The 11,352-nt window shown below is 43.5% G+C and overlaps 1 protein-coding gene across 1 annotated transcript in view; it reads right to left on the reverse strand.

Moving 5' to 3' along the window:
• Positions 1-992: 992 nt before the first annotated feature.
• Positions 993-11,352, reverse strand: part of ZNF713 (zinc finger protein 713) — a 28,169-nt gene continuing 17,809 nt past the window's right edge. The window contains exon 4 of the mRNA XM_011968758.1: positions 993-2,766. Within this exon, the coding sequence (XP_011824148.1) occupies positions 1,742-2,766 (1,025 nt within the window). The 3' untranslated portion in view covers positions 993-1,741. The remainder of the gene's footprint in view (positions 2,767-11,352) is intronic.

The raw sequence follows: 11,352 nt of genomic DNA on the forward strand, positions 1-11,352 counted from the left end.
TTTGATGAAGAGTAGAATAAATTTAATTAGCATATAAAACTAGCATATAACTTATTAGTTTTATATGCTAAATAGTATTTCCTAAGAGAAGGCTAAAAATTTTGCATCCCTTTATAAAGAATATTAGGTAAACAGTAGATATGGTAAAAACTGTAAAGAGAGCATACAAATAACTGATGTTTGTGAAATACCACTCTTTTATGTTTATTTCAAGTTAATGTGACTGGTTGCACTACAGCATTGCCTTTATTTTTAAATTTTACTTTTTTTTTTTTTTTTTTTTTTGAGACAGAGTCTCACTCTGTCACCCAGGCTGGAGTACATTGGCACAATCTTGGCTCACTGCAACCTCCGCCTACCAGGTTCAAACAATTCTCCTGCCAGCCTCCCAAGCTGCTGGGAGGTGGTCCAAGTGTGCACCACCACACCCAGCTAATTTTTGTATTTTTAGTAGAGATGGGGTTTTTACCATGTTGGCCAGGCTGGTCTCAAACTCCTGACCTTAGGTGATCGCCCCACCTCGGCCTCCCAAAGTGCTGGGATTATAGGCATGAACCACCGCCCCCAGCCAGCACTGTCTTTAATTAATCAAAATTTCAGATTTAAAAGTTTTATACCATAAACTGCCAGGTGCGGTGGCTCACGCCTGTAATCCTAGCACTTTGGGAGGCTGAGACAGGTGGATCACAAGGTCAGGAGTTCGAGACCAGCCTAGTCAATATGATGAAACCCTGTCTCTACTAAAAATTAGAAAAAAAATGTCAGCCGGGCATGGTGGCACGCATCTGTAAGGCTGAAGAAGGAGAATCGCTGGAAGCCAGGAGGCGGAGGTTGCAGGGAGCCAAGATTGGGCCATTGCACTCCAGCCTGGGTGACAGAGCAAGATTCCATCAAAAAAAAAAAAAAAAAAAAGATTTATACCATAAAACTTACAGGTGAGTAATTACAAGTTGTTGCCTATAGGATTTCTTTCTTTCTTTTTTTTTTTTTTTGAGACAGAGTGTTGCTCTGTTGCCCAGGCTGGAGTGCAGTGGCATGATCTCAGCTCACTGCAACCTTCAGCTCCCATGTTCAAGTCATTCTCATGCCTCAGTCTCCAGAGTAGCTGGGATTGCAGTTGTGCACCACCATGCCCAGCCAGATAAGGAATTCTGATTTTTAAAAAAGTTTTATATCAGATTTGGAACATGACTCCAAATATAATCTCATTTGTAAAATAAATTATTTTTCCTTTTTATAACCCCTCCTGGGAATGTAATATGCTGCTAGTTTAAGGTTTAAATTAATTTGGTTTCTATGCATTGAAAGTTTATGACCGGGTGTAGTGGCTCACGCCTGTAATTCCAGCACTTTGGGAGGCTGAGGTGGGTAGATCACCTGAGGTTAGGAGTTCGAGACCAGCCTGGCCAACACGGCGAAAACCCGTCTCCACTAAAAATACAAAAATTAGCTAGGTGTGGTGGTGCGTACCTGTAGTCCCAGCTACTCGGGAGGCTGAGGCAAGAGAATTGCTTGAACTCAGGAGGTGGAGGCTGCAGTGAGCCGAGATCGCACTACTGCACTTCAGCCTGGGTGACAGAGTGAGACTCTGTCTCAAAAAAAAAAAAAAAAAAAAAGAAAGAAAGAAAGTTTATGTATAAGCTTTCTCTCCACTATGAATAATTTGATATTGAATGGGATAAAAAGGTCTGACCAAAAAATCTCCTACATTTATATATTTATCTATTTCCCCTACCACAAGTTATGTGCTGCTAAGTGAAGGACTGTGGCAAACTGTTTGCTCACATTTATATTCACATAATTTCTCCCTAGTATGGATTTTCCTGTGTTGATTAAGGTGCGCGCTCTGGCTAAAGGCTTTCCCGCATTCATTACATTTATAGGGTTTCTCTCCTGTATGAGTTCTTTCATGTTGATTCAGATGTGTCCTCTGACTGAAGGCTTTGCCACAGAAACCACATTCGTAAGGTTTCTCTCCAGTATGAAGTCTATGATGTTCAGTAAGGGATGTGATGCGGCTAAAAGCTTTACCACATTGATTACATTTATAGGGCTTTTCTCCAGTATGAATCCTCAGATGCTGAGTAAAGGATGAATGCTGACGGAAGGCTTTCCCACATCCATTGCATATAAAAGGCTTTTCTCCTGTGTGAATTCTCTGATGTTGAATGAGATGTATCCTCTGGCTGAATCTTTTTCCACATTCTTCACACTTATAGGGTTTCTCTCCTGTAAGCACCATCTGAGGCTGGGTAAAAGATGAGTTGTGGCTGAAGGCCTTCCCACACTCACTGGGTTTCTCTGCAGTATGAATATGATCAGTAAGAAGAATATGTTGATTGAAGATTTTTCCACACTCACTGTATTCATAGGGAGTCTCTCTTACATAATTTCCCTGATAGTAAACCAAGTCTGAATTATGTTTGATGCTGTTTCCCTGTGTGTCAGAATTCAGGGGTATTTTAATAGAAGGAATTCTCTGATGCATAAGGTTTGAGTTCAGATTACAGTTTTCTGCAAATTTATTACACTCAAGGCTTCTCTCCTGTGTGATCTTTCTGTGGGTCAAAGTTACTTGTCCTAAATATCTCTTGTGGTTTTCTTGGTTAAACTCTGGATGGTAATCAAAATCCCAGAGTCCTCCTAGGATGGAGTACCAGAAGCAGTCTCCAGAGAGTCTCTCCATTATCATCTCATGGGTTTGATTTTCATCAGAAATATTCTGGCTTGTGGTTGACTTTTTGATTTCGGGTCTGTTTTCTCCATCTAAAAGAAATTCAGAATATACAAATACTTTCCGATATTCTCATGTTATCTATGATTGGAAGAAGAAATTATTGCACAGCAAATTACCAAATAAAACTGACAGTAATGTGTACAAGGCATACGTGGCATTGAAAGTTTTCCAATGTGGCCACGTCACAAAGGGAAAGACTATGCGAAAGAAACAAGGAGCAGAGGGAATTTTTAAACATGTGCAGTAATCATAGAAAGAAGAGATCATCCAGGAGTATCTGCGCTTGAAAGCAGATGGACACAATAAGGTATATCAGGGAGAAGTCTCTGATCAGTGGTGGGAGACAGAGGAATGATTAATTAGAGAAGGCTGATCTGAGGCCAGGCCTTTATCAATCTCATATGCAGATGACTTGATTGTAATGCCAGCTACTTGTTCATTTAAACAGTATTTCTTCCTATTTTTATCTTTTGTTTAAAATGATAAAACTAATACTTGCTGATAGACACATATTCAAATAATGTGAGAATGTGTAAAGTGTAAAGAAAGAATCCCATCCATTAAAGGAAATCCTTGTTAATAGTTCGGAGCCTGTCTTGTCAGATTTTCCCTATGTTCACACAGGTATATATGAAAATCATATTTTGGACAAGCATGACCTATGGATTATGATTTTTAAATTTCATTTTAGTCTCCCACAACTTCTTTAAACTTTACTTAGTGGAGGTATTCTTCTTCTGCTTCTAGATGAAGACTTGAACAGGTCCCATGGCTTTCCCCTCCTTTTTTTTTTTTTTTTTTGAGATGGAGTCTCACTCTATCACCCAGGCTGGAGTGCAGGGGCGCTATCTTGGATCACCGCAACTTCCACCTCCTGGGTTCAAGCAATTCTCCTGCCTCAACCTCCGGAGGAGCTGGGATTACAGGCGTACGCCACCACGCCCAGCTAATTTTTGTATTTTTAGTAGACACGGGGTTTCACCATGTTGGCCAGGCCGATCTCGAACTCTTGACCTCAGGTGATCTGACTGCCTCAGCCTCCCAAAGTGCTGGGATTATAGGCATGAGCCACTGCACCCGGCCTCTTAATTCTTATTTTTTGAGAAAGTACCTCACTCTGTCACCTAGGCTGGAGTGTAGTGGCATGATCATAGCTCCCTGCAGCCACGCCCTGGGCTCAAGCAATACTCCCACCTCAGCTTCCCAAGTAGCTAGGACTACAGGTGTGTGCCACCATGCCTGACTAATATTTTGATTTTTTTTTTTTTTTTTAGAGACGGGGTCTCACTATGTTTCCCAGGCTGGTCTGGAACTCTAGGCCTTAAGCAGTCCTCCTGCCTGGGCTTCCCAAAGTGCTGGGATTACAGGTGTGAGCCACTGCTGCCAGCTTCCCCTTAATTCTTAGGTAACAGATGTTCCTACTGTTACATTGTCACAAACACAGTATATACACAATAATTAAAATGATCAGTCCTGGGTAATAGTCAAAACCCCAAAAGTAATTCCTTTCCCTTCCCCTGGATGGGTTATAGAAAGGGTCATGTTCTATCTTTCTCCCTACTTGAGTTGCTCACCTACTCTACCATCTCCCCATGAGTCTCTTTGCCTTTACTCTGTTGCTTCTTTCCCCACTTTACTACTTCCCTGCTCACCCCTGCCCTCACTCTCTCACTGTAGTTTTTTAAATTTAGTTTTAATTTTCTTTGGAGACAGTCTTGCTCTGTGGCCAGGCTGGAGTGCAGTGGTGTGCTCTAGGCTCCCTGCAACCTCTGCCTTCTGGGTTCAAACGATTCTCGTGCCTCAGCCTCCCAAGTAGCTGGGACCATAGGCATGCACCACCACACCTGGTTAATCTTTCGTATTTTTAGTAGAGACAGGGTTTTGCCATGTTGGTCAGGCTGGTCTCGAATTCCCAAGCTCAGATAATCTGCCCGCCTTGGCCTCCCCAAGTGCTGGGATTACAAGCATGAGCCACCGCACTCAGCCCACTCACTGTAGTTTAGTTTCTAACAAGAGTTAAGGATTAGGGACTGTGTGGAGGGAGAAGAGATTAAGAGAATGGATTGTTTTTGTATGGCTGAGTGGCTTCACATTCTCAGCTTGGCAGATGGTTAAAATGGCTTCATTTTGGAGAAGTTTTACCACTTTTGGGAGACTCTTGCTAGACACCTTCCCCTCACCCCTTGTCATTTCCATAACCTAGATAGATAGATCTCTACTTTGGGCATGCACCCTACTTGACAAGATCCAAGACCACGCTGGCTGACCCACAGGAAACACTGATGATACCTTGCCCCAACAAAGCTGGGCAGTACAGACTCATCCCAATTCAGCAGCTTCTCCTGGCTAACCCACAAAGGCCATTTAAGTCATCTCTTCCTGGTCTTGGACTTTCTGAGCGGGTCAGCTTCAGCTTTCTTAGACATGAGGTCCACACCAGTCTTCACCTTCCAACCACAGAGAACAGACATTACAGCTGCCAGAGTGGTCCCCTTGAACCTGGGTAACCAGATAATTGTTGTCTTAATTGGGACACTTGATGGCAGTATCATCACTAATTCTGCAGGAACTCTCAAGGGAAACTGGGTGGGGAAACTTCTAACCATTCCATCTTGGCTCAACCCTTAATATGCATCCTTCTACCTCTTCCCTCAAAAGGGGGTTAGGAACTCACAACATGGTTTTCTGCTCTTTACCCAGTCTCCTCACAGAAGTCCCTCTCAGATCTCTCTCTCTCTTTTTTCTTTTTTAAGACAGAGCCTCACTCTGTTGCCCAGGCTGGAGTGCAGTGGTGTGATCTCAGCTCACTGCAACCTCTGCCTCCCAGGTTCAAGTGATTCTCCCACTTCAGCCTCCCGAGTAGCTGGGACTACAGGTGCACACCATCATGCCTGGCTAATTTTTAAATTTTTAGTAGATACAGGGTTTCACCATGTTGGCCAAGTTGGTCTTGAACTCCTGACCTTAAATGATCTGCCTGCCTCGTCCTCCCAAAGTGCTGGAATTCCAAGTGTGAGCGACCATGCCTGGCCTCTCTCAGATCTTTCTCATAGCCTTGCTCTGGCTGGCCGAGGGATGAGGTTCATGAGGTCATTTACTATGCTCATGGAGATGTGGGTGAGGGTTCCTACACCTACTTTGGTACGCAGGTATCTTCTGTCAACTCTCAGGGAGGAAGAGTCCCTTCTAACACACACATATATATGAGTAACTATGTGTATGTATTTATACATACATAGTTTTAATTTACTTTTAAACCAAAACAGGATAATGTATGTATTGCCTATGTAACTTTGTTACTCAACAATATTCTTTCTAAATGAGTGTGTTATGTGTGTGTGTATATATATATATAGATCTACTTCATTCTTTTTAAAGGGCATATCCTACTTTTAAAAACTCTTTTCTCCTGCTGTTAAGTTTTAGGTTTCCAATTTTCTTTGCTATTTCATACAATAATGCAATGAACATCCTTACACAAACATCTTATGGACCTAAGTTAGTATTTCAATATGACAGACAATATGCAATGCCAGGCCAGGTGCAGTGGCTCATGCCTGTAATCCCAGCACTTTGGGAGGCTGAGGCAGGTGGATCGCGAGGTCAGGAGTTCAAGACCAGCCTTGCCAACATGGTGAAACCCCACCTCTACTAAAAAAATACAAAAATTAGGCTGGGCGTGGTGGCTCACGCCTGTAATCCCAGCACTTTGGGAGGCTGAGACAGGCGGATCACGAGGTCAGGAGATTGAGACCATCCTGGCTAACACGGTGAAACCCTGTCTATACTAAAAATGCAAAAAAAAAAAATTAGCCGGGCATAGGGGCTGGCATCTGTAGTCATAGCTACTCGGGAGGCTAAGGCAGGAGAATGGCGTGAACCTGGGAGGCGGAGCTTGCAGTGAGCCGAGATCGCACCACTGCACTCCAGCCTGGGCGACAGAGCGAGACTCCATCTCAAAAAATAAACAAACAAAAAATTAGCCAGGTGTGGTGGTGTATATCTGTAATCCCAGCTACTTGGGAGGCTGAGGCAGGAGAATCACTTGAACCTGGGAGGCGGAGGTTGCAGTGAGCCAAGATCGTGCCACTGCACTCCAGTCTGGGCAACAGAGCAAGACTCCATCTCAGAAAAAAAAAAAAGCAATGCCAGATCATAGGGTTTGCACAGTATACATTTTGATAAATTCTGTCAAATTGTTCTCTTAAAAGGCTCTACCATGACTGGGCACAGTGGCTCACGCCTGTAATCCTAGCATTTTGGAAGGCCAAAGCAGGCAGATTGCTTGAGGCCAGGAGTTCAAGACCAACTTGGACAACACAGCGAAATCGTGTCTACAAAAAATACAAAAAACATAGCCAGGTGTGGTGGCATGCGCTTGCCATCCTAGCTACTAGGGAGGCTGAGGTGAGAGGACCACCTGAGCCCAGGGAGGCTGGAGCTGCAGCGAGTCATGATTGTGCCACTGCACCTAAGCCTGGGTGACCAAACACACATAAGGCTCTACCAAATGCACCTAACAGTGTGAAATGTAACTCATTTCACCCACACGATTCCCAACATAGGATGTGATAACATTTTGATTTTGCCAATTTGATGGGTGAAAAATGGTACCTCATCCACGCTTTAATTTTTATTTATTTCATTATGTTAGCTTGAACATTTCCCCATATATTTATGGGCTGGTTTATTTCTTTTGTGAATGTTTTGGTGGTACTGGGGATCTGTAGACCTGCTAAAATTGAACACAAAGTTTTGTGGGCAAGTACCTACATATATTTTTCTAGAGCGAGAACCACAACTTTCATTAGATTTTCAAAGGGGTTCAAGATTCAAAAAAAGTTTAAGAGCCTCTGTTTTAAGGATATCCTAGTCTCTTTGCCAACAGTCTTTCCTCCTATTTCATTATTCAGCATAATAAAACTAACTTATTCTTCCTAAGTCATTGATTTCATCATGTTCACCCACACAAAATCTGGTAGCCCCAACCCTTTTAAATTATCCTTAACAAAAAATTAGGCTCAGTACAGTGGCTCTTTCCTGTAAACCCAGCACTCTGGGAGGCCAAGGTGGGCAAATGCTTGAGCCCAGGAGCTCAAGACCAGCCTGGGCAACATGGCAAAACCCTGTCTCTACAAAAAGATGCAAAAATTATCTGGGTGTGGTGGTGCACACCTATAGCCCCAGCTATTGGGGAGGCTGAGGTGGGAGAATTGCTTGGGCCCGGGAGGCAGAAGTTGCCGTGAGCTGAGATTGTGCCACTGCACTTCAGCCTGGGCGACAAAGTGAGACCCTGTCTCACGAACAACAATGACGAAAACAAAACAAAACAAAAATTAGATTATGCATGGCCAACAAACTATTCCTACTCATTTAATACAGTAAAGTCAAATAAGTAAATTCAAGCATAAAATTATAGTAAGAGGCCGGGCGCAGTGCCTCATGCCTGTAATCCCAAGCACTTTGGGGGGCTGAGGCGGGCGGATCACCTGAGGTCAGGAGTTCGAGACCAGCCTGGCCAACATGGTGAAACCCTGTCTCTACTAAAAATGCAAAAAATTAGCCAAGAATCCCAGCTACTCAGAAGGCTGAGACAGGAGAATCACTTGCACTCAGGAGGCGGAGGCTGCAGTGAGCCAAGATCATGCCATTGCACTCCAGCCTGGGCAAAAAGAGTGAAACTCCGTCACAAACAAACAAACAAAAATTATAGGAGTAAAAGTAGAACTTAAGATCTTATGTGTGAAATTTTTTTTTTTTTTTTTGAGACAGGGTCTTACTCTTTCACCCAGGCTGGAGTGCAGTGGTGCAGTCTCAGCTCATTGTGACCTCTGTCTCCTGAGTAGCTGGTATTACAGGCGCTTGCCACCACACCCAGCTAATTTTTTGTATTTTTAGTAGGGATGGGGTTTCACCATGTTAATCAGGCTGGTCTTAAACTCCTGACCTTGTGGTTTGCCCGCCTCGACCTCCCAAAGTGCTGGGATTATAGGCGTGAGCCACCGCGCCCCGTCAGTACCGAAGTATTTTTAACCGATTCACATTTAGTTGTAGTTTCTTGTTATTACAAATAGCACAGCAAGAGTAGTTAGTTGGCCAAACATATATTAGATTTGTGTTTTTTTTTTTTTTTGAGACAGGGTCTTGCTTTGTCACCCAGGCTGGAGTGCAGTGGTGTGATCATAGCTCACATCAGCTTTGACTTCCTGGGCTCAAGTAATCCTTTTGCCTCAGCCTCCAGAGTAGGTGGGACCACAGGCACGTGCCATAATACCCAGCCTTTTGTTTGTTTGTTTGTTTGTTTGGTAGAGACGAAGTCTCCCTATGTTGCCCAGGCTGGTCTCAAACTCCTGAGCTCAAGTGATCCTTCTGCCTTGGCCTCCCAAAGTGCTGGGATTACAGGTGTGAGCCACTGTGCCTGGCCACAAATTTTTAAAAGAAAAAAAAAAGTCCAAGTCAAAAAGTTATGGAAAAACAGATTAATAGATGTACAAAATATATACAAATGACTATGGTCTAAGATTAAATTACATGTGGAAAAATTAAAAGTACATGTGATTACAGTTATACCTGATTGAGAAGATTAATTTTAAACCAATGTATTATTTCAACCAAACTATCAACTGGAACACTTTCTTTACAGCCAAAAGGCTTGTTTGCACATGGGCTTTGACTCCCGAGTGTTTGAAATGATGGCTGGAGCTCTACAGACTGCCTCTGATGGTCTCTTAGCACTGAATCTGTAGCCTGTGGACCTGGCTCCTGAACCCACAGGGAGGTATGGTCCTCTAGGCTCTTACTGCCCAGCAGCCTGGAGTTCAAGGCATTCATTGCCTAAGCTCTAGCTTCCAGAACTTTAGTTTATCCCTGGAAACATGGCAGCTGTATCACCATGAACATGGCCACTTTTGCTGATTTCCTTCCTTCCACATCTTGCCTCCGTGAGGGAAATGGAAAAACTCCTGCAGCTGCCTGACACACTTGCTATCTACTGATACCAGGAGAGCCTGTGCATGCACTGTAGAGATGCTGATCACTCACTGAGGACGGTCCCAAGGCATACTCACATCTTCAATCAAAGGGTGGCCCATCTACATCCCAGTACCAAATTGCAGATTGAGGCAAAGACTGCCTTGGGCTTTTAGGCAGCTTTGAGGAACAAACTATTCTATTTGCCCCAGTTCCTCAGCTAATCTAGGTCCCCTGTGTTAGCAGATATGATTATAACTGCTTTCAAAAAGGAAGGTGGGCACTGAGGAGGATAAAGCCCCCACCAAGCCATGCATAAGGGAGCATGCAGAAATACTGGTCACTCATTATCCACTGTCTACTTCCTTCCTGGTTTGGCCTCACCTGGCTAGAGGCCCAATAATTCACTGAAACCTCCAAGCCCTTCTTTGTACTTTCACCTAAGTCTGCTATCAGATCTCATGCTACCTACCTGCCTGTTGTCTAAGATTATAGACAAAGTGCTCTTTGGGAAGAAACTGTTTTCAGACGTGGAAGCAGAGGAGCTTCCCCTGCCCACAGTGAGAATGACATGAAATCTAACTTGTGTCCAAATCCCAAGTTAAGTGATTGTAAGACCTCGGGCATAGCTACAGACTAAGGCCCTCTGGCTTATGGCAGGTGTTCATCGGGCTTCCATTAATCTTGCCTGAGGGCTCTTTATAAAAAAATAACAAAAAACTGGGGATTGGCAGATTACTGTAGTCTCAATGTCTCTACTATTTTTGCCCATTATCTGTCCCCACTGACTCTATATTCCCTGGATCCACTTTAGGGGTATGAGTCTTTAGTAAAATCAGATGTCTGGGACACCTATGACCTCCTTTGTATCTAAGAATGGATACCTTCTAGACAGGCCTGTGGTTAGTATGAGCATGCTGTGATGCCACTGGGCAACCTGAAGAACATCTTGCAGGGCCTCTGCACCAGGGCATGCCTTGCTGAGCAGATGTTTTCCCTGCTCAGGCCCATCCATGCCTTTTGAACTAAATTGTTTAGGAAACAGGAAGGAAGGAAACAAGGAAGTAAGAAGGGAAAGAAGGAGAGAGGGAAAGAAGGAGGGAGAGAAGGAGAGAGGGAAAGGAAGGAGAGAATTAGGGAGAAAGGGAAGGGGGAAAACAATTTTTTTGAAAAAATATTAATCCTTTTTACATGTAAAGCATCATCATATTTTTGGTTCTCTTTTATTAATTTAAAAATGTGTCACAATTTATAGTGGGCTATGACTTTAGTAAATTCAAATTAGAAACAAAAAGAATATGCTAAAAAAGGACAGAAAATGTTAGCGTTCATCAGACACAGTGATAAGGACAAATATTGTTGGGTAACACTTCTGTTTCAATTTTTTTTTTTTTGAGACAGAGTTTTGCTCTTGTTGCCCAGGCTGGAGTGCAATGGCGCCATCTTGGCTCACTGCAACCTCCGCCTCTCAGGTTCAAGCGATTCCCTGCCTTAGCCTCCCAAGTAGCTGGGATTACAGGTGCCCGCCACCATGCCCAGCTAATTTTTGTACTTTTAGTAGAGACAGGGTTTCATCATGTTGGTCAGGCTAGCTTCAAACTCCTGACCTCAGGTGATCCACCTGCCTCATCTCCCAAAGTGCTGGG

The sequence above is a fragment of the Mandrillus leucophaeus genome, unplaced genomic scaffold, assembly GCF_000951045.1.
Source record: "Mandrillus leucophaeus isolate KB7577 unplaced genomic scaffold, Mleu.le_1.0 Scaffold859, whole genome shotgun sequence".
In the NCBI taxonomy this organism is placed as follows: domain Eukaryota; kingdom Metazoa; phylum Chordata; class Mammalia; order Primates; family Cercopithecidae; genus Mandrillus; species Mandrillus leucophaeus.